The following is a 22,663-nucleotide window of genomic DNA, read 5'->3' as shown; positions in this document are numbered from 1 at the left end:
CTCCCTGGATCCCTCTCAGACGCGCAAGCAGCCGCTGAGCCGGGCTCGGTACCAGCACTCCGCCGAAAGCCCAGCAGAAAGCCCCTGTGCCCAACAGGAGGTGTGTGCACTGGTAGGGCTTATAGTTAGGGCGCTAATCCCCACGAATCCCCAGCCGTAATCCTCCTGCTGAACCGAGGGTTTCAGATGAAATCAGATCCTGGAAAAGCGAGCAGCTTCTGGTTTTAGAAGAACAAGAAAAAGAAAAATCATACATACTTTGCCTTCCTCGGGCTGCGTTGCAGCGAGCACGGCACCGGAGCTCAGCAGCGCCTTCCAGACGAGAACTTCTCCGTGAGCCCGTGCTGTAAGAGCACACAGCCGCCGTCAGGACCCGTTTTGTTTTAGGGCGCTCTCGGGGTGCCGATGTCCCAGGGACCCGCCACCCGCCGGAGTGACCCGTCACCGCTCCCCGGTACCCCTGAGGGGACGGGACAGGGGGAGGAGCGGGCGGCAACCCCGCGTATCTCCGAGCGGGGAACCCGCAGCACCTCCCCTCCGGGGGCCGCAGAGAAGCGGCGAGCGGGACCCCAGGACAGTCGGTCCCCACCTGGCGGCGACTGATCCTTACCTGACGGCGCCGCGTCCCCGCCGCCGCCCGCCCTCCTCCCGCTGCTATAGCTACGGGCAGCCGCCGCGGCCGCGCTCTCGCGAGAGGAGCCATTTTCCTGTCACAGCCCCGGGCCGCGCCGCTGGCGGGCGCCTCCTCTCGCGAGAGCGCCGAGGGGAGGCGGGGACCGGGCGCCTTCCCTCAGGACGGGGCGGTGGCTGTGGGTCCCCTCAGTGGGTCTCCTGTCATGTCCAGGGTCGGCGTGACCCAGCCAGCTTCCCCTCACAGCTGGGCCTTCGGCAGTGCTTGCTGCATAGAGCTGCCTGGGTACAAACGTCTTTTTCTTGCCGGAGGGAAAATAAGTGCGCTCGCAGAGCGTGTGTAATCCCGAAGGATTGCAAAGTGTGGTGTGTGAGCGCTGTGGGACGTGCCTGTGGCCAAAGGGAGCAGGCCGCCACGTTCACTGCCACCAAAAGTTTGGATGTAGTCCATATTAGAGCTGGATTTATTCACAGGTTAGAGCTGTAGCATCAGCAGCATCCATTCAAGTGATGCAGGCATAAATTAGACTTTCACAAGGTCTGGGAGAATTTAAGTAAGTTCTTGTATGCATTTGTGGTTTGATTTTCTAAGTACTAGACAATGTATAAAATTATTATTAAGCTCATATTCCTCAGATTGCATTAGCTGCACTGTGTGTATGTGATTTTCCTGTTACCACCACAGCGCACTGGTAAAACGCTACCTCGGGCAGCAGTAGTTCTGGGGATACCCCAAAAATACATTTCAAGCCCACTGGAGCAAATTCATTTCCTATCAATTTGGGATCGTACATGTGAAGAGAGACTGAAGGTGAGTGGACAGTCCCTGAACTGTCCATGTTTCCACAAATAGTTGGTATCTCCATGCTAGTATTACAAACACCTGGATAAACTGTAATTGCTCAAAAAGAAGCATAAAGACATGAGGACTAATGCACTGTCTCTTGTGCTCTTGTATTTCAGTGCTCCCAAGGTCTCAGAAATACCGTAACAGTCCTCAGAGCCATGCCACCAATTATGTAAGTTCTGGAAGAAGTTATTTATAATGAGTTGCTGAGCCCCATTTTATGTATAAGAAGTGAGTTGATGCATAATGTTACATATTTAAAAGATTTATTTCTGTATGCCAGAATTTCCAACTTCAGGTAATTCAGGTATACCTTCAGTAGTGTACCAGGTGCATAAGGTATGCCTGGAGGACTGGAACTACTTTTTGTTCTGCACTTAAGAGTGTACTAGAACGGTATGTTCTAGAACGGTATGTACTAGAAAGGTATGTCTGCTGTTGGTAATGCAACATCTCTAGCACTACTGAAATAATACAAAAAATATTTGGAAAGAAACTTGTTTATTTGTTGTGACTTCATACCCCATTTCAGTCTTTTGCTTTGGGAATCAAGCCAAGCATATTGGTAGAGAGAGCAAATAAGGAAGGCCTCAACCCTCTCTTGGGGACCAAAGATAATTAAGAGAAACATTTAGAGAGAGCAGATATAATGAAGCCCTGAATCCATGCTAGTTTCCAGCCCATTAAAATATGGCTGTTTTTATAATAGAATATGGAAGTAATTATTCATCTGAGCCAGGCACCATGGAGTTAGACTAAAGCACTCTTCAGTGTAATTGAATTTGTACAGCATCTATGAGCAGGGGAGGTCCTGTGCGATATGGCCCACAGATTGTCCTTAGGCTGGCCAACAGGCAGTTTCTCATTTTTCTGTTCATTCTCCTTCCAGGGGCCACTTTGTTTTCCCTGTGGTGAGTGATGTATAATGAGATTGCTGCTTAAGGCAGGAACTTCCCCCAGTGAGAAGGGAAAGTCTGGAGAGTCCTTATTTACCCTTTTGTATAGAGGGATGTTATGCAAAAAATGCTTTGCGGTACAAACAAAGCATTGCTTAGTGGGTAGCCTCTTTCATTCCTCAGTGCCCTCCTTGTATTGTTTCTTCTCCACAGCTCCAAATGTAGGGACCTGGAGTGAAACAGTGGTGCTGCCCTTGGCTCATGTCTGCGCCAGGGAAGGGTTTAGACATTTATCAGCCTTTCATAATGTCATGCCTTCCCTGTCCAGATTTCCAAAAAATAAGCATTCCCAGAAAGCCCTATTAGAAAAGCAAATAAGAAAAACTCTTTTGGCTTGATGCTAAAATAAGAACTTATAACCATAAATTAATCTCTCCTTATTTTACGCATTTATTTGTTCACTGTGGACTTTTGAAAATGTTCATTATAACTCTGGCTGGAGCTATACGTCTAACCTTTTCTTGTTTTTAAAGGAGAGTGGTCATTGTCTGCAAATTTATCTGTGCCAATTCTCTCTGAAATCAGACCAGATGGAATTTGCTTTAAATGAAAAACAGATTTTTAGAACTAAAACTCTTTGCACATTTTTTTAAGGTTAATCAGAACAAAAAGAGCCTGCATGTTTTCTTTAAAAAATTAGAAAACATACATTTTAAGTTTTGATATAAAATAAGTAATGTTTCTAAAACATTTAATTGAAAATTAAAGGGAGAGTTTATATCTGAGATTTTTTTTTTAATCTGACTGGAGCTTAGGTTGCCTTTAGAAGCATTCCTTCAGGGTGATTTATGTGGTTCTCTCCCCTTTGCTGCATATGTTAATTGGCACAATATATATGAGCAAGTACTTGGACTCATTAGAGCATCATTTATGGTCTACTGTAAGCAGAAGATGATCATCAGAGAGAAGATGACAATCCCTCTATGTTAAATACATAGAGAGTAAGAGGTGCAGCACAAAGGCACTACTAATTTATTATGCTAGCTGAAGATACTTCTACTAGTAGATATATGATGCCATGAATATAATTAAGTGTCTTGAATCCCATATACTCAGCAGTTCAAAAAAGTTGTAGGGTTCCACAAAATGTGTGCAATCTTGCTTCTGCATGCGTCTGCAAGTTCTGCTTATCTGTAGTCCTAGTCAGGCACACCTCCAAGACAGACTGCACAACTTGTCTAAGCTAGTTTGTAAGTTGCAATTTGAGGATTTTGGCATGGAGGAGATTGCATATAAATGTATTAATGTGCTCTGAGCCAGCAGTTTGGCTTGCAAACTTTTCTAATACGCATCCAAAGGAGTTAGCGTACAAGCTGCTGATGGGCAGCTGTGGACCCCGTCAGTTGCCAGAGGAGTGTTCATACCAGCTTGCTGTGCCAAGGGACAGTCCTTTGGAAGTGGGGTGTTTGCCAGATGATCACACCTGTGGCAGTCAGTCTTGTGTGGAAGAGAGCATATACTTTTGGCAGGATAAGCTATGTAGGAAGAAAAAAGCCTTAGTGCAATGAATGTTCAAGCCTTGCACCACCAGTCAGTGCTCCCTGTGCAGGGACAGCCACATGTAAACCTCTTCACAATTGTTTTCAGGCTCGCTGTCTGATGCCTGCATGGTGTAGAAGAGGTGCGAATGCATAAAATGTATACATACATTTTGTATGTATGTAAAATGAGTATGTAACGTTTTTTAAGTACATAAATGCAAAATGAATACGTACTATGTATTCATAGGATGATTTAAAAAAGCCAAACAAGACAAAGCCATATTCTACTAACAGCCTAAAACTGTTCCAGATTTTATCTGAGAGTCTCTAAGCCTAATGACAAAGCCATCTCCTCTAAATGCTCTTTCAATAATAGCATCAAATGTAATTCTCAGATGTTAGTTGTATAAATTATTTCATCATCACCACTAATGGCAAGCAGCTCACATGAGATGGTCTATTATGAGATGCAAAACCTTTGATTAGGGATGACATTGCAGTCAAATGGAAGATTTGCACAACACAGAAAAGTTGTGCCACTACCTGCCTTACAATTTATGCCATCAGATGTAACTTCAGATAAATTTTAAAAGACATCAGTGCATATTTATGGATAGTAATGTTGAGATCTATTGAGCACCTTTCTTCTACATGAAAAGTATGCACTACTTTTTTACATATTTTCAGTATGACTTGAATTCATCATACAAGTTGTGTTACATGAGAGAAACATTTCAGAGCCTGGAAACTTCAAGATAATATTCTTAAAAATGACACTGTAAATAACTACAAATGTAAGGACTTTTTGTTCTAAATGGAAGAATGTCACAAAATTCTATCCAAACTTTTTTTCATGGGTCAGCTCCTTTCTATTAAACACATTTTTGGCTGCTGTTCCATGGAATATAATTTTAAGACAAAATAAGTTCAGTACATCATCTATGAGGGGACTGTATGCTGCCTGTACAAGAGGATGGGCTCAATAATTTATTAGGTCTTTTTTGTTTGTGACTACTATGATCCTGCTTAAAATCAGATGACTGAGTTTCCATTCTGCAGCTTCCAGTATGTTGCGGAAATCCACTGTAATTAAATCTTATAAAATCCTCTTATTCCCCATATAAATAATTCTCTGACATAGGAGATTCCCCTGAGTCTACATCATAGCCCAAGGAAAACAAAGAGCAGAAGCAGTCTCTTACATTCTCTTAAATATTTGATCATTTTGGACAAATTTCTGCACTGATTACATTAGCTGCAAGCCTCACTGAAATTAACAGAGTGGTACCAATGATTTTAGTGACACCATTTGGATTATTGATTTTTCTCGCTTTTAACATTAGTTTGAGCAGTGACTAAACTAGTGTATATTTTGAACTATATAAACAGCAAGATGGGAGTTGTCTGAATTGTTCTACAAAGTGAAGTGTTGGATTTCCCATTTTGTACTAGAAGCAAAAGCACTTAAATCCTGCTTGACAGGATTTAAGATTGAAAGTGTGCTGGCAAAAGAAGAGCTATATGCCTCATTAAGTAGATTTACCAAAGCTGAAGGATCCTCTTAGCTTACAAGGATGAACTATAGCAATATTAGTAATAATTTGTAATTATACAATACTTATTCCAAGCACATTGCCACTTCCTGTCACAATTTAGGGTTTGAGATAAAGAGGCACACAGACAAAAATTCTTGTCCAAAAATACCCTATGAACCTGAGAGTGCTTTGGGAATATACCCAGTCCTTTGACCTACTTGCTGAATGATGCTGCCTCCCTTGTATATAGAAACTTTGAAACTACACCACCAGAGAGCACTGTCTTATTTCTGCATTTACCTTTTCCTGCATGTTTGAGGATCTATTTTATTTAGTCTTTCTTATTTATTTACTTATTTTTAATTTATTCTTTTGGTTTTAGTCTTTTTTATTTTTCTAAGGGGAACTTAAACACATGTTGTGATTATATTGGAATTCCAAAACATTTTGGTATCATTGCTCCGTATCCGCCCATAATGCCCTGCCCTGCCTGACCTGCAACCTCCACCCCACCTAAGGTCTAGAAACCCTATTTAAGCTTAGGCCTGGGCCTTTGGTCCTTGTCTGAACTATGTTGTAGGTGTCCTGGTCTGTATTCTTATCTTTTGGGTGGATATGAGACCTGTGCTGTAGCTTAGCTTGTCCTCTAGATGGACTTTGGACCCACAGTGTAGCTTGTGTCCAGCCTTCTCTCGTTTTGTTCTTAACTGGGCACTGGCGCAGGCTCCACAGGGCAGTCGTCACAGCACCAAACCTGCCAGAGTTCAAGAAGTGTTTGGACAGCGCTCTCAGACACATGGTTTGAGTTTTGGGTGGTCCTGTGTAGAGGCAGGAGTTGGAGACAACGATCCTTGTGGGTCCCTTCCAACTCAGGAGATTCAATGCTTTTATGCTTTTGCTCCTGACCACGCTCCCTGGATGGCCCCAGTGCATAATTCAGAAAGGAAATAATTGTGGGAAATGTATTTTCAACTAATTCCTGGATCGATTTTATACAAAGAAACAAAACAGGTTTGAGGATTTGTTTTCAACTCAAACTTCAAGTACTGTGTAGTAAAAGGACATTCTTGTTTTTCTTGAAGTCTTCTTAAGAGGATCAAAATACCACCTTTGTGTTTTTAAATTTAATGACAAAACTGAGTTCTGGCTATGTCTTAATCATTAAATAGGACATATAATAAATGTTCTCTAACCATTTCAGCAGAATGGTTGGGGAAGTACTCAATCATGACTTCTGCAGCTCAATACCATTAGCATGATTTTTAAGAAATCTCAGGGTAGCGCTGGCAGACTGGCCATTTAGAGGAGGGTAATAAAGCCAACCTCATACCTATACAAACAATAAATGTCAAATATCCAGTTGTAGGGATTTCTAAACTAGGAAGTAAAACTCCTAGATTAAAAGTACTTCAATGGAAACTGTCCTTGCAAATAAGCTGTTTAGTCCTGTTCAGCTGTTTAGTTCTGTTTAGCTAAAGAAGACATCCAGACGGGAAATTCCAACCAGTCTCTGTGCAGATTGAGCCAGGGTACAGTGGTAAAACGGTGGTCGGTATGTTATGTGTCAGAGTGCAAATATCCATGAAACAAAGCATTTTGTGAAGGAAACCAATGTTCTTCATATGTTTTCCACAGTGCCTGTTTTTCTTCCTGTATGTGTGGCATCGATACAACTGTTACAAGAAATCAAATAGATTTTGAGGCTGCATATTTGAGTAAGTATTGATTGTGGTGGGTGTCAAAGTATTTCTGTTGTATTTAAGACTTTTTACTGCTTGCTCTGGAACTTTAGGCATCTCACTTGGTTGTGCCTCTGTTTCCTACCAGCCCATTGCCATCTTGTTCTATCTATATGAAAAACAAAACAAAACAAACAAAAAAAAACCTGCTTGAGCTATCTTCTGATAGCTATACTCTGGAGAACTGGGGGATTTCAGGTGACACTGAAATAGTTTAATCTGTTACATTTACAGACCGACTTGATATTTTATCTCTGATGATATTAAGATTGCCTGTATCATTTCCTTACAAAGTAATCATTCTTCATCAGTTTTAAGGTCTTTATCCAAGCCACCTTGACATATACCTGCCAATCTTATGACCGTTAGTCCCATATCTTTCTTCCCATGATAGCAGACTTGTGAGACTGAATCTTTTGTTATTGCTAATCCCCAAATAGATTCAGCAGTATTTTTAAGAGAGAAAAAAAAAAAAGGTATTTTTTTTCATCTTCATGTTTTATTACTTGTTAATATATGACAAAACAAATTTATTATGAAGCAGACAGGCATCATTTAGCATTGCTAAACAGAAAAACTGTTCCTAATTTTGCCCTTTTATGCCCTGGTGAATAAAAAGCTCCTTTCCCTCAAACTTTCTGATACAGATCAACATCACAGCAAAGATTAAGTTTAGAAACCACCAGGAGCTTGTCAGGGTTAAGGGCAAAAGAAACAAAGGACTCACAGGACTAGAATTGCACTTTTCACCTCCCTACTATCAACTTGCAAATAGAAAGGGCTGACAAAAACAACAGAAAGACTTTGGGGGCAGGGATTTACAGCTCTTCTGTTTCACCACTTCTTGGCACATTGACCTCAGTATGATACTCAGAGGACTCTCCTGAAGGCATCCAAGGTATTGGGGTTCTGTTGAAGGAGGGTCTGTTTCTGAAGTTTTGATTATATAACATGATAGATTCTGGAAGCAGAGGGCAAATATCAAACTGAGGCACCTTGAAAGTCATCCGTTTGGCTGCTTTCTCATAACCCCCATAAGGCATGGCAGTCCTGGCATAGGAAAAAAATGGAGTTAGCACACAGAACATAGGTAAACAACGGGACTTAGAAAATAAATTTATTGAGAAAATAAATTTATTGAGAATGTAAATTTTACAACTGTTGCAGTTAACTGCCCAACACATCTTACTCAAATACGTACATAACCATCGCCTATGTGCTAAAAAAGTTTTTTTTTAAAAAAAAATAAACAACCACAAACAAGTCCTCTGTGCTCCTCTTTAATCCCTGCTGCATCAATATCTGTAAAACCATACACCTTTCACACCTGTTGGTATCCCATACATGTTGGAGGCAAAGGCTGTGTTATTGCAGAATCGAGTGGGATTTGGTTTGTCCTTGGTACTGATGTCCTGAGGCAATGTAAGTAGGTGGCAAAATAGAGAGGCTAACAGAAAGTTGATGCTGCACTAGAAAATCTATCAAACTTTTCATTCTTATCAGAAGCAGCAGGAAGATCCTGATTCTTATCTCAAGTACTGGAGGCACTGATGGCTTCTGATGTTAAGTATTTTTCCTGAACTCTTGAAATTTAAATGGTTGCCGTAATAAGTAGTGGCATGCCAAATCTTCCTGGTCAAATGTGTGGAGAAAGAAAGGGAAATAGGATTAAAGTTGTCTTAGCCTGCTACATAGGTTTCCTGTCTGTAAACTGAATTCAAATCTCTAGCTTTTAATGTGTCTTCTCTTTGTAGACCTCCAAGCTTTTAATCCACAGGAGATTGCAATAAGCAAAATGACGTGAAACTAATACTATTTACATTGCACACGACAGGAAAGCTATGACCGGGGCTATTGTGTTTTTTCTTCATGCAAAGTAAATGGAATTCAATATCCCAGAACACTTACCTGTTAAAAGATTTGTAATGGGGGAAATCAGCTTTGGGACTGTAGGACAGTAAGTCAATGGTCAACTGACTTTTATCCTCAGGGCTAATACCCATTGCTCGTTCCCAGGGGGAGATGTAAGTTTTAAATATAGTGACTTTTTTGCCTCCTGACTTTCCATCTGTAAACAGAGGAAAGTAAAACACTCACGTTAGATGACAGGTACTCCAAATGCAACACCTTTCTATACTCTATTATTGAAACTGGGGCACCAGCTTTGTCTTTCTAAATCCTTTGTAACTCTTAGAGCAAGTCACAGAATGTATAGTTAGATTTCTCTTAAAAGAGACTGTTGTGGGCCATTTCCATCATTATCCACAAAAGTAGAAGTACCACGGCCTAAGAGCCACCTGTCCAGGAACTTGCATTAGAGCATATACTTGAAAGCTAGTTTTTCATTGTTCCTTCTGGTTGCTCAGGTAGAAACCTCTTCCCCTAAGAACAAATGTCTTAGGTACATCATCTCTTCCACTACCTTAGGGGAAATTTTTATGCAAGGCAAAATGCTAACCTAATTTCACAGATTTATATTTCATGGAGATATCCGGAAATATCAAAGCAGATTTTGATATAAAATGCACACTCTTCCAGAATGTAATTGAAAAACCTTGGATTTTACAAGTCACTCAAAGTCATTTAGAGAAGCTGTTCATGGTTCCCAATCAAATTTGCTTTTTGTTGTTAAAATGCCACAGGAACTGTTAAAATAACAATTTCACCTGCTGATTTTTATACAAGAGATTTGATTCCAGAGGCTTTCTGGCCAAACTAAATGGAGGGTAAAATTATGCAAGGACTAAAATCAGTGAAAGATACACTCCCTCATAGAGATATTGCTTCATTTCACTAGTGATGATTAGCAGATAACATTTAGAAATATTGCTGTTTCTTTCTTACTATTATCCACAAAGTGCTGTTCATTCAACTGAAAACTTTGATTTGAAATTAGAGTTGATTTATGCACAATTGATGTGTCAGGTCAGACTACTGAGCTAAAGAGCTACTGCTACTGTCTCCAGTACTGGTCAGTATGAAACCCTTCAAAGGGAAGGTAGAGTCCTCTATTATATATACTGGTGTACTGTTGTGTCAACCTCAAATCAGGAGTTTCCCATCATTTCTTTTGTTCAGCCAAAGCAGTTATTTTTGCTTCTTGCTTATGAATGAGCAACGCAGAAACATGCAATCAAAATTGTCAAGCTAAAGGCAATTCAACTTTTTAGACTTTGCAATGCAATTTAATTAGGAAGAACTGAGGTATTACTCAAATTCATTTACTGGTCCCTAAAACTGAGGCTGCCACAAGCCCTGATAGCTTTATCTATGTCTTGCTCTTTCAGAGAGATACTTGCCTTTCTCAGTACCATCACCTCCTTCTCCACCACTTCCAGCTGATTCCCCTGCATGCTCCCCTTCGCCGTCCCCAGGACCTCCTTTGCTTCCAGGCCTAGGAGGAACGGCGGAATACTGCTGCTTACCAGAGCCGTGCTGCCCTGCCGTCACTCCTCCTACCATCCGCCCGTGGGCATAGCCATCAGCATCTTCCCTGTAATGCCCGCCTGGTGGGATAAACTTCTGAAAGTGATCCTAGGGCAGGAAGAAAGAGAGTAGAGGTCCCTGTTACGGGGCGTAGTCTGTTCACACTTACAGGCTTGGGTACTCCGAGTCCCTGCGGTCTGACCAGCCTTGTCCTGATTACAAAACCAGTGGCAGAACTTAGTGTGAGTTATTCTCTTTATTCAATGCAGGAGCACTTTCAGAACAACAGCAAGGGTCAACTGAAGGACACTTTTTCATGGGTACCTCGTAGTCATTTTATATGAACAAGGTGAGAAGAGGGGGTTCTGTGTACTGTCCCCAGCAATGACCAACATGAAATACAAGAGAAGGAAATGCATCATTTGCTAGAGCAGCTGAAGATCTAAACAGACGTATTAGTCAAGCAAGCTGGACAAGAAATAGAAAATGTTTCACGTGGGAGCTAAGTGTTAGAGGGCACCAGAACAACAGGATACCTGAGAAAACATAAAGCCTGCCAGGTAACTGCCAATATGTCTGCTTTCCATACATATGAAGTTCTGCATAGGGAGAGGTATTTATACACTGAGATTTACACTAAAGAGATAGCAGCCTGGTTTATGTCTTTTCTGTTGGATGAGGGCATTAGCTATAGTTACACAAATGTAACAGAAATAAAGCTGAAGCTGACTGAATCTATCTTTCCTCATGCAGCAATTCTGCTCGTGTAAATTCCTCTCAGGCGGTCTATGGGAGGTGCCAAACTCAGGGCTCCCAAAGGGTTAAGGCTTTCTCCCGGCTCTTACACCTAGTACAGTTTAGCAAAAAGAAGCTTTCCAGGCTGTAAACAGGCTTCCAAGGCCAGCTGTTCAGTCAGCTAAAAATAGATGAGAAGTGAAAACCCCACAAGGCTCTAGGCAGAATTATCTAACCTTCTGCTCCCTGTGTCTCCAGCAACAGTGTCCAGGGTTTCACAGCAGGTCACCAGGCTGCAACCCAGGCAGGGAGCCAGCTGCAGACTGAAGTGGCAGAGCTGGTGCCTCCAGGGCCTTTAGGGACTGTCTGTCCTTCTCCTAGCTGTAGGGAATTCCCTTTTTAGGAACAGTGGAGATATGTTCCCCTGAATGTCAGGAAGCACTGAGAAGGGAGAGGATTGTGAGCACAGAGCTTAAGCTGTACACAGGATCTAGCAGGGCAATCTGTTCAATTATGCGTGGGAGCTATGTAACTGTAAAAAGGCAAACTGAAACAAGGATTTTGTTGGTGGTGGCATGTAGGGGTCAGAATGAGGTTATTCTCAAAGCTTAATATATATGGAAGGTTAATGTTTCTACTGATTTACTCAGTATATTCAAAGCAGGATTTGCATCTGTTTTCCTTAAAGTTTCAGCCATGCTATGTGCCATTCCTCAGAATTAAATACTTCTTTTTTCTTCTGCTGACTTACATTCACTTCCACAGAAAAAAAAAATAAAAAAATCACAAAGCATAAGCATAACATGAGCTACAGTAAAATGGGCTGGTTTAATCTTGTGTGCAACGGCAGTATTTGATGTGACCAGGAAGGGGCATCATTGTCATCTTGTGTTATTTTAAATTGCAATATTATCACTAAGCAGGAGTGAAGTTTTTCGGAAACACAAAATGTGCCTCAGGAAAGCCACACTTAACTACTATTTAGCTGCAAATGAATTTAGTTTGCTTGGTCTTCAGCCTAGTTCATGATTCTTCATGGAGCCACTGGGTCTATGTTCAGGAGACATCTCCATTCAGATACGAAAGACCCATGGAACATGGGTTTTCCATGCAACACCCCAAGTCTACTCACCTGCTAGAATAAAAGTCTTGTTTTCTTTACTTTTGGCTATCACAATGGATTATCTTAACTCAAAATTACATATAAATCCTCTTTTTATATAACAGGAGGCAACAGCAAATTCATCTTTTTGAAATCTTGAACCTTGTTGGCTTCAGACAAGCTCACTCCAAGACAGCGTTGCTCAGGAATGGCGCCTCAAGCAGGAGTCTTAACACAGTCAAAGCTGGGTAAGTGCAGCTTTGTCTTTGGTATTTGTAGCTTGCCTCTGGTCAGGTTGTTTGGAGTGAAGAGAGATTTTACTTGGGTGGAATGCACGGCTCATGGCATTGGTAACAAGTTGTGGAGTTTTACATATATGCATATTCACATCACAAAAGTGACTTCACAGTTAGGCTTGACTGAGCCTGTTGGTGGAAGTCCCAGAAGAGAAGCCCAGGAGTGTCAACTGAGAAGGCTGATAACCCTCTCTGCTTGGCCCAGGGGACAGATTGCTGTCCTCTGTGGTAAGCTCTGCCTTGTCTGTGTGTTTCTGGAGGAAGTGGACAGTATCAGTCACCTCTGGACATCTTAAAACCCACTCAAAGAAAAGAACAATTGTGGCAGGTTCATCTAATACATAGTCCTCTGGCTTGCCTAAAAATTTTGGGCTCTTGTCTTTCAAGTTGTTATCACTAGCAAGAGCCTGATCCTGCAGGCTGAGTGCCTGGATCGGATGAATTCTGAATTCTCTAAGGCTGCTCCATGTGTCTCATGAAAAATAGATGATGAAAGATGATCCAACTAATAGAGCTGAGATCTCTAAGTATCTCAAGGCCCTGACGTCACTGCAGGCAGTCCCCAGGAGGAGACACCGTGTGCTCCCCATCAGCTCCTCGCTGTGCCCTAAAGAAAATGATTGAGGCCAGCAAATGTGTTTCTATTTCCGCCTCACTGATAAAGAGCTTCCCAAAGGCTTGATGCCTATGTGGTTACTAACACTTCTGAAGTTACCATGACGGTGTCCTCTTGGTAGCAGCCACTCAAACGTTCCTTAATAGTGGGATGGGTGGTTTAAAATTCAGACACTTGAATATGAGAGTAGGGATGACTGCATAAGACTACCTGCTGTTTTTATCAAAAATAAGGTAATGAGGTGCCCATTGGTCCTTAATTTGGCATTACACAACCTTAAACATGTGATTCACTTTTAAAAAAGGGTGAGCATAAAAAGTAATCTCAGCTGTTAAAGTATCTTAAGCTATTTTTTAATCACATTCTCCTAAGAGGCATAGTTCAGTTGGTTGAGCTCCTGCTTTCTATTTCCAGCTCTACTTCTGACTTGCTGTTTAATCTTAGGCAAAGAATTTTTCACCTCTATGCCTGAATTTACGCACCTAAATAATGTTATTTTTACCTAATGCTACAGAAAATTATTTATATCTAACATATATATTTTGTATCATCCTTGTCACATTTTCTTTGTGGATGAAAGAAATTATGTGTCTAAATTTCTGAATTTCACTCCAAAGTTTTCTCACAGAGCTCCAACAAATGGGTGGAGAAACAATAGCTCCTCTCTGTCATTCTGCTTTTTCCACATCAGTCACTTCTTGACCAAGAAGCCATCAGACTTCATGTTCATTCTTACATAGTTTTAGGTGTAGTTGGGACCTCTAGGTCTTCTGCACCAATTCAACTCCAGCACAGCAAGGCTCATTTTATTAGATAGAAAAGTTACACCTTGACTGGCTCACTCCACATAGGTCACAACCTGGGAGGTCTCTCATATCTCAACTTCTACTTATCCTGTAAGGTTTGTTCAAGAGATTTAATATTCCCTGCAGAACAGACTTCTAGAAACAGTGTTTTTTCTAATATTTTCTCTTTAAGCCTACCTCCAATGATTTTGTTTGTCTTTCTGCTAAGTACATTAAGGGGCAAACTGTCATTGGTTCATGCTTGTGCCTTAAACCAAGTATAACAACTGCACGATAACCTTTCTGTTCCTCCATCTAAGGATGGAGGATGCTTTCATTAGCATAGTGTATCATGTCTGGCTATTTAACAGGTAAGATCTGCGATGCAGGTTGTTTGTGTACTTTTGTCTGTTATGATGCACCACTTTTGGCATTGTGACCTCAGCACTTCCATTTTCTACCTGCCAGTTCTGCTTACTCCTCTGGGTTCTTGTTCAGCAGCAAAAAACATGGAGGGTAACTCCCGCCATTATCCAGAACAGGAATCCAACTCGTTAGCTCTTTTTCACTTCCTATGTTTTGTGTCACATTTGGTATCTTAACTGATCTGAAGAGACCTCCTGACCTGAAGTCCAGCAGAAATTACCTGCCAACATATTGCTCATCTTGTTTTCAGACAAGCATTGCCAAGATATGGCAACTGCTTCTGTTTAACTGTTGGGCTGTTCTGAGAATGTATCGAAGTGAGTTTTTTTGTTTGTGGTTGTTGATTTTTTTTTTATGTACTACTGCTGATAATTGCCTCCTCACATATTATACTACCTTCCTAGTGCTTTAAATTTAAGATCTGGTAGGTAATGGTCTTTAGTCAGTAAAAAATGGCATCTTGCAACTCCACAATGCAGTTGATAATGTCTTCTGAGGCACGGAGTGAATCCCAGTTCCTTCAACATGGTGGCACAACATGGGGTAGGGAGGAGAAGTCCTTCTTTTAATTATTAGCCAGGGCCTGGCAGAGCCCAGCTCATCCAGCATGGTACCAAACAAGGAGAACTTCACAAGAACTCTCCCTGTTTGACAAGATACCACTGTGCTGTAGGTGTCAGACTCAGTCCTCCCTAGAAACATCCCCTTGTATACTTGCAAGAGAAGAGGGACAATATTGAAAATTGCTCCACAGTAGGTAGTGTATTTCATTGTGCTCATGTTGGTAACGTTCAATTATTTTGGCTGGGATTTATCTACAGTTTGCCTTTAACTGGATGCCCACAGCAGCAATAAGAGAGGGAGTGGCAGGTTCTCACTTCTGCATGGGTCTGTCTGGCATTTATGCACATGCAATGCATATGTTTTCTCTGCTTGAAGTACGAGAGTGACCTGGTTGCCCGGTGTGGTTGTTTGGGTGGAGGAGGAGGAGGAGGTGGAGGAGGGAAGCAGGAGGGTGGATCAATGACACATGACTGCTGAGATCTTTTCCCATGTGTGGAAGGTTTATGGCTATAGCACAGGCTATTCTGGGACCCCTTATATGGTTTGGATTTATTTTTAATAACCTTTCTCTTTGTCCTGTTTTTGTATTACATTACCTTGCTGTTAATTTTTTTCTGGGGGAAAGAAACAATCTGTACTCCATCCCAGCCTTTTCTTGTTCTGGTTTGTCCTCAGAACTTTTTCAGACAGTTAACAAATCCATGATACAAAAACAAAAAACAAGCCACCAGCTTTAAATCCCTTCACTGTCCCACAGCCTTGAAGGCACAAGGACTTCTTTGGAACAAGTAGCAAAGGACATGAAAATTAACTGAGAGGAGGAAGCGACTGGAAGAAGCAGTAGGAATTCTCTGCTCTGCCATTAGCTTCCTCTCACAGTTCCTTTTTGTCTAAGCCTACTTTTCTGTATCCTCCTTTGAGCAGAGCCAGGAGCAAGGAAGGAATGGAACAGAGAACTAATCAAAATTGCAATCAAAAGGGCTTTTTGATAAAGTGATTTGGTGCTAAGGTCAGGCATTGTTCTGATGGTTTGGAAGACAACAGTGAGGCCACAGATCTGCTTCCTTTAGCTGCCTGATAGTAACCAGCCCTCTGAGGGGATTGCTTCATTGCTGAGATCTCTCAGCTTTTATTCTTGCTGCTCTGGCTGCCAGCAAAGGTGCTAATTCATGCTGGCTGTGATGATGAGAACAGTTATCCACAGAAACAGTGGATGCAGTCTGGCAGAGCCCTTGCACAGAGCGCACAGGGCAGCCAGCAAATGGTAACAATCATGTTCGTAATCCTGCTAAAATGGCCCTGAGTAAGGGCGGTATGGCAGACTGAAGTCTTCCTGCACTAACCGACAGAGATTCGTTACCTGTACCAGGAGCGTGGAGAAAAGAGAGCCCTGAAAGGGAGTCATGGAGGATTCTAAAGCAGAGCACCAGCTCCTCTTTGGAGCCTCTGCCATTGCTGTCATATAGCAAAGCCATGAAAAAAAAATCCTAGGCTTGCTAGGGTCTTGTTTAACCCCCAAATACATTTCTCCACAGTCTTGCTCAAAGTGCAGGGGAGCAGGGGTTTTCTAGCAGAAAAAATGTAGAGGTTCACTATAGAAAAGGTATGGAGTGAATATCAGGTGTGGATGAATAAACAGAATGAAACAGGAAAAACTGTGAACAGAGAGTAAGTGGTTGTCTTCAGCCTTTGTAATCTGTCTCAGAGGGACCCAGTATCTCTGTTAATACTTCAGTGCCTCTTTGTTTTTCCATATCCAATGAGCTAGTTTGTTACCACTCACTGACTTTGTATTTCTCTGTTTGGACACCCCTATGTGGCACCCTCATTTTTTTGGAAAGTTGGACTTCAGCCTTTTTATTCCCATACATTATTATTTTCTTACTCCTCCTGTGATCCTCACTGCAGTCTTCAGACTCTGATATAGGAAGTCGGCCCTCATACATTTTAGGAGCTCTGAGATAGCTGAGTACTTATAAAAACAGCTTGCATTTCTCTAAGGTTTTCATTCAGAGAGTTCAAAGTTCAACACACCAGTCACTCTGACATCCCTTCTAGGAGAGAGCCGATTGAAGAGAGGAACTGCCTAAGGCACAAAGAGATGAAGAAACTGCACGAAGTCCAACAACACCAGATATGTTTGCTGCATCTCAGGTGTGTCATCCCTGATCTGATCTGCAGTTTGACCTACTGTGACAATTTTAATGATTACTTTTATTTCAGGCATCTTTCCACATCCTGCTTCCCAAATTGTCATTTTTAGAAGTCAACTACAAAGGTCTACTTGCTGCTTTTTAAAACATCAGAGAACTAAAAAATAGAGTGTTTACATTTGACAGAACATTATCTTCAGCTTGACTTTTATTATTTTGCTTGAGTTTCCCTGGACTAGAAAACAGATGCCATAAAGGGGTAAAACAACACCAAATAAAGTTTAAAGACCATCAGAAGATGAGATACTGCATCACAATCTGTATGAACCTGAAACATTTTCTATTTGTTTTACTGAACTCCTGACAATCACACGAAAGGGAAATTTCCGTTTGTAAAAGTTTAAGTATCTTCAGAAGACCTTACTGAAGAAAGAAGTTCAAAGGTTAACTAACAGAACTATCTCATGGGAAAGGGGAAAACAAGATACCATATCTTATAGGGAGATACCCTGGAAATAAATAAATAAATAAATAAATCACAGATTCTAGCAAGTAAACTGAAGATACTGCAGTATCATCTTAGAGTTTTGTCTGAATTTTCATTTACAGAGCTTCTTGCAGAAATGAGCAGAGGACTCTGCACAGTAGGAAGAATAAAATGGTATCCTAGGCTAAAAATAAAACTGCACCCACTGGTGCTGAAGTCAGACCTGACTGGATCATTTCCATCTTGCAAAGAAAAATAAGGGAATGGGTACAACAACAATTAGTCCTGCCCTGTGCAGCTATGAACACCTGCTGTACACACAGTTCTCCCTCTTCACTCAGTACTGGCTTTTCTCATGCTTCTGCATGATACCAAAGTATTTGCCAAAGGAAATTAATGCTGCTGCCAAAAGGAAATAAAACTTGTGTGTTCATATATATATATAGATATATATATATATTTCTGCACTCCTTTGCCAGTGGATCCCCCCCTTGCCCATGCACATACGTTCAGACAGAGAAGAGCTCAGGCACTTTCTATTCCTATTTCTCCTGGGTGTATGGAGCAGTTTTAATTTCCGACCTACCACAGAATTGTCGGTGAAGGCATCAGGATTATTCTCATAAATGAACTTCTCCACCCTCAGCTGTCGTAATTTGAACATCTTGGATCCTTTGTTAGTGAGGAGAGAAAGCTCTTCTAGCATCACATCTCTGGGGATGCTGATCTTCTTCCCCAGGTTCAGCTTGGATACTTCTTGTGGCATGTCTACAAAACATATGAAATGGGACATTTTAGGAAGTGTTCTGGTCCAGCTCTCTTGTCCATTGCTTCCCAGCATCAGGGGCTTCAAAGCAGCCAAATTATCTTCTAAGTTAAGTTTTAAGGAAATAACCTATGCACTTTTTTTTTTTTTTTTTTTTATGCATTGATGAAATTTTATATATAGATATATAGATGGGTGAAATTTACTGTGGATTGCAATCAAGACAGAAGGGTGCATGTATTCCACATGTATCCCACATCTGAAGCACCTCAGTGCAGCAGAATTTATTAGTATTGCTTCAAAAGTGCCCCTGGCTTGTCCAGTTACTGCCCTATACTCCCCTCCTCTGGAGTGAAATGAATGGCAGTCAGCTCTTCAGATAGTGCTGTCACACAGTGAACAAAGACAACTCTGGCATGCTTTGGTTTAAACATTATCCTGTAACCATGACAAGATTTAATGAAGTTATATCATGTTTGTTAGTTTTAATGGGAACTTTTGGAAGGAAAAGTGGTTGACCTTCTCTTCAAAACAATAAGCTGGTTACTGGATAAGTCCCTTTCCATATAATTTGGTACCATCAATTCTCTGTCAGAGCAATAGATTCAAACATTTTCAATGGAAAAATCTTGCAGAAATGTTGTTAAAGCTTTTCATCCTGAAACAAGCAACTTTTCTACTTTTTTTATTGTGTGTGTCTGTATTATGTATTAAGTAAGGATAAGACCATCTGCCTCTACTGATAATTTACAACAGAGAATAAATCTCCCTCCTTAAACTGCTAAAAAATTGGTATAAGCCCATTAATTTTAATAGATGTTCTTTGAAGAAATTATCTTTTTTTTTTTTTGTTTTTTTTTTTTTTTTTTTTTTTTAGCAAGCCAATCATATCTGACACTATTTCCTAGAGCAAGAGGAAATGCCCTTTAATGGAAAATTGGATTTTTCCTTGCTCGTTTACATGAATGCAGGATTAGGGATGAATAGAAAAATAAATACATGTACCCTAATAAAGAAGTTTCAATAGTCCTTTTTGGGTGCTGAAGAAAGGGCCAGCACTAAATTACTACTTTACAAAACCTCTGAAAACCTTTCCCATGCTGTTAAAAGTAAAGAGAAAAATATCACCGTTAATTAAAAGTCACCCTACCCAATACACATGTATTCTGTAGAAAGAGAAGTGTCCCAAGTCATATTCTTCCTGCTGTGTTGACCTCACTGAGTGATTTTGACTTTTTCCACTAATGAGTGCTGGAATCAAAGAAATTCTCTCACAAAGAGGAAAATTAGAGGCAAAGGTTGCAAGAGAGAGATTAACGTAGTGTATAACTAAGCACTGCAATATTGATGCCCAGAAGTGATCATATTCTCTTTCCATTCACACTGATATGTTGTATACAGCACATTTAATAGAACATTACAGATTGTGATGTGGCTGAAGGCTGAGCTTTAGTAATATTTGTGACCTCTTGGTATATTCAATGCATATCTTGCTGCAGCAGTTCAGTCAGATACGGTGTGAAATTTTGAAAGCTGAAATTTAGGTTGAAATCCAAACAATTCTCATGTGTGCAGTTTTGCATATCTTACCTTCGTGTGTCAGCTTCCCAATGAGTTTAGTGGACTTTTTCCTTTTAACAGGAGCAGGAGTCCCTGCAAGGGGCATTCCCACAAAGAGTTCTCTGCTTTGCTCTAAACACACAAGGAAATGGAGAATGAAACACTGGAAAGTTATCTCTTGCCTCTCCTTTAGTTGTTGTCTACAGTTAAGAGACACTTGGTCTTCGTTTCACACACAGGTTCTTTTCCATCCCTTCCATGTGGAAGAGGTAGCAAATGGTATCATCCTATGAAGAATATCCTGGTGTTCTTTGGAGACATAGTATTGCGACACAAAATATGGCAACTGGTCACAGCAGAAGCACTGCCATCCAAAATACACATTATAATTGCAGCATAGCAGTCTCCCAACATCAGTGCGTGCCACAGTGGTACTCTGTTATCTTGTTGTGCTGGAGTAAGTAAGGTCAGTTTGAAAATTTGCTACCATAACATACTCTAATAGTGTGCAGTTATCATTCAGTGGTGATATATATTTTTGTATTAAGATGTTGAGTCTGTCCATGAGTTATCTGGGAACATGTTGAATAACGTGTTAGTTTGGTTTAGATGTTTAGATAGTTCTATTGAAATTAGAATATTTATTTGGAAACCCACCATACTGCAAGATCTAAAAAAAAAAAAAAAAAAGGAACCCTATGTAATTCTAGGTTGTTACAGAAGGGCTGGAGAAAGAAGGCACAGGCAAGCTTGTTGAAGGAAAAGTTGTTCACCCAAGTTGTTTGAAGTCACTTGCACCTCTATCTTATATATTGATCTTATCACGTATTATTTTGGAGAGTGGGGGAGAGGAGGAGGGAGATTTCTTCTGGTACACTGTTTTCCATCTTTGTCCCCAAATAGGATAAAAGATGTGTGCTTCAAAGTCAGGGAAAGTTAGGAGAAATCTCAGCAACTTCACTTTGGGCAGCTTTTCGCAGTCCCTCTGGGGGTTATAACACATAATATGAGAAGGGCCAAAGTCTTGCCTTCGCTTTAGCACTGTCAGTGCCCAAACAGCAGCATATAGGCGGACAGATCCTCACCTAACACAGTGCAATGCAGATGAAAAAGAGCAAAGGTCCATTGGCTTCGTCAATAGAATACAGTAACTGATCATCTCCATCCTTGTGCCTCTTTGCACCTTTAGTTGCTTTACACTTCAGAACTGAATAGACTGAACTATGAGTTATATTTATGGAACTATGAGCACATACATATATATAAACTAGCAAGCAAACAACTAGCTCTGGGAGTTTGTGCACTGCCCTTGATGTGATCAAGACATTTTTATCTTCTGTGTATTTTGCAGTTTTATTCCACTGTTGCTCCTTTTGCAACATGATTTTCATGTGATGAGGTGACGATAACTGCTAAAGCAGCCCAGCCCCATCAAACCAGCTTCAATCCCACTGGAAGATATTCTCTTGGATTATTTTTACTTTCTGATTTCCAAGCTTTTATTTTTCCTGAGGTGCTGCCTATGTAGTTCACGTCGCAGAAGAGTCCATCCTGGTATATTCCCAAAGCAAGTGTAAGCAGGTGCAGCCATAAAACATGCGCTGCACATTCTCCTCAAGCAGACGGACATCTGCTTGGCTATTTAAAAGAAGCGGGCCCTGCTTGACAGGAAAGGGGCAATGCTGCCAGGATGCAGCGGGGTTGGAAGGTTATGGCCCATCTGATGGGTCACAAGACTGGGAAAACAGAGGGAGAATCATCTGCGTGCCCCAGATGTGGTCTCCTTGGGGCAAGAGAGGAAGGGCTGGCACTGTTAGGGAGCCGTGCCCTTCCAGCACACCCATTACGGAGGAGCAGTGACGGCAAGGCTGTCCCATTCTGCTGTCCTTCACTAGTCCATCAGGACTGGGGAGTGGAAAACCTGCTCCATGGAACTGGTTTAACATAAGAAAAAGGGCAAGAGTCTTCTGTATGGACAGGGCTGAGAGCCACACTGTGACTCTTCCTGCTACTCCACCACAGGAGAGGCTGCTGGAGCCTCAGTCCCCAGCCTCCCCACTGTCCCATGCATAAAGCCAGGGCCACAATTATCTTTTTCTCCCCTGAACCTTATCCCTCAGTGCAATTTCTCTCTTTCCCTGCATGAGTCTTTGCAGCAGTCATTTTCTTGGTTTTGCTTCAAAGCAACCTAGTTTTCACCCTCTCCAGCCCCTGCCCTAAACTATTTTGCTTCGAGGTCAACTCACCTCAGGCTTGCAGTGCCCCGCTCAGATCAGCTCATGCACCTGCCCCGCAGCAGCTCGGCAGGGGGCTGCTTCCTCCCAGCCCGTCCTTGGGTGCTGCTGGGGAGGCTGGTCCGGCAGCCCCGCTCGCCCAGGGGGCCTGGGTGCAGGCAAGCTCTGCCCACCACAAAGTGCTGATGCAGAGTGCTGTGAATTTGACTCTTGAGGTCTGCTTGCACAGGCATCCTGAGGTTATTAATAGCTGACAGCCTGGAGCGTAGAGTCTCAGATAGCACTACCACTGGCCCGAGGAGAGGGGAAAGGAAAAGGTTGCTCC

General features: G+C 41.5%; 1 protein-coding gene and 1 long non-coding RNA gene across 3 annotated transcripts; one reads left to right on the top strand and one right to left on the bottom strand.

Annotated features, from left to right (window-relative positions):
- The first annotated feature begins 494 nt into the window (after nucleotides 1–494).
- LOC118168827 lies at nucleotides 495–13,639 on the top strand. Its single transcript, XR_004751813.1, has 4 exons — nucleotides 495–1,104; nucleotides 1,594–1,649; nucleotides 7,085–7,164; nucleotides 12,577–13,639. It is a non-coding gene; the product is annotated as an uncharacterized LOC118168827 (long non-coding RNA).
- On the bottom strand, nucleotides 7,668–22,549 carry MYOZ1 (myozenin 1). Of its 2 annotated transcripts, XM_035329451.1 has the most exons (6): nucleotides 22,351–22,549; nucleotides 20,135–20,236; nucleotides 18,365–18,546; nucleotides 10,488–10,722; nucleotides 9,097–9,256; nucleotides 7,668–8,238 (listed from the first exon to the last, which is right to left on the bottom strand). In XM_035329451.1, exons 2-6 carry the CDS (start codon nucleotides 20,208–20,210, stop codon nucleotides 8,007–8,009), a joined length of 885 nt encoding a protein of 294 aa, XP_035185342.1. In that variant the 5' UTR covers nucleotides 20,211–20,236; nucleotides 22,351–22,549; the 3' UTR covers nucleotides 7,668–8,006. The 2 variants fall into 2 exon arrangements, with proteins under 2 accessions (XP_035185342.1, XP_035185343.1); XM_035329452.1 differs by lacking the exon at nucleotides 20,135–20,236 and having other exon boundaries at nucleotides 22,351–22,547.
- Between the last annotated feature and the right edge of the window lie 114 nt (nucleotides 22,550–22,663).

This window comes from Oxyura jamaicensis, chromosome 6 (assembly GCF_011077185.1).
Source record: "Oxyura jamaicensis isolate SHBP4307 breed ruddy duck chromosome 6, BPBGC_Ojam_1.0, whole genome shotgun sequence".
In the NCBI taxonomy this organism is placed as follows: domain Eukaryota; kingdom Metazoa; phylum Chordata; class Aves; order Anseriformes; family Anatidae; genus Oxyura; species Oxyura jamaicensis.
Note: the sequence above shows the minus strand (reverse complement) of the source record. Positions and strands in the feature narration are given on the sequence as shown.

What these genes read in the sequence shown, in the direction of transcription:
- MYOZ1 (XM_035329451.1), bottom strand. Translation starts at nt 20,210, where the DNA reads ATGCCCCTTGCAGGGACTCCTGCTCCTGTTAAAAGGAAAAAGTCCACT. An exon ending in TGGGAAGCTGACACACGAAG is followed by an intron (nt 18,547 to 20,134) that starts GTAAGATATGCA and finishes TATGTTTTGTAG; the next exon opens with ACATGCCACAAGAAGTATCC. An exon ending in CCTTCACCGACAATTCTGTG is followed by an intron (nt 10,723 to 18,364) that starts GTAGGTCGGAAA and finishes TTCCTGCCCTAG; the next exon opens with GATCACTTTCAGAAGTTTAT.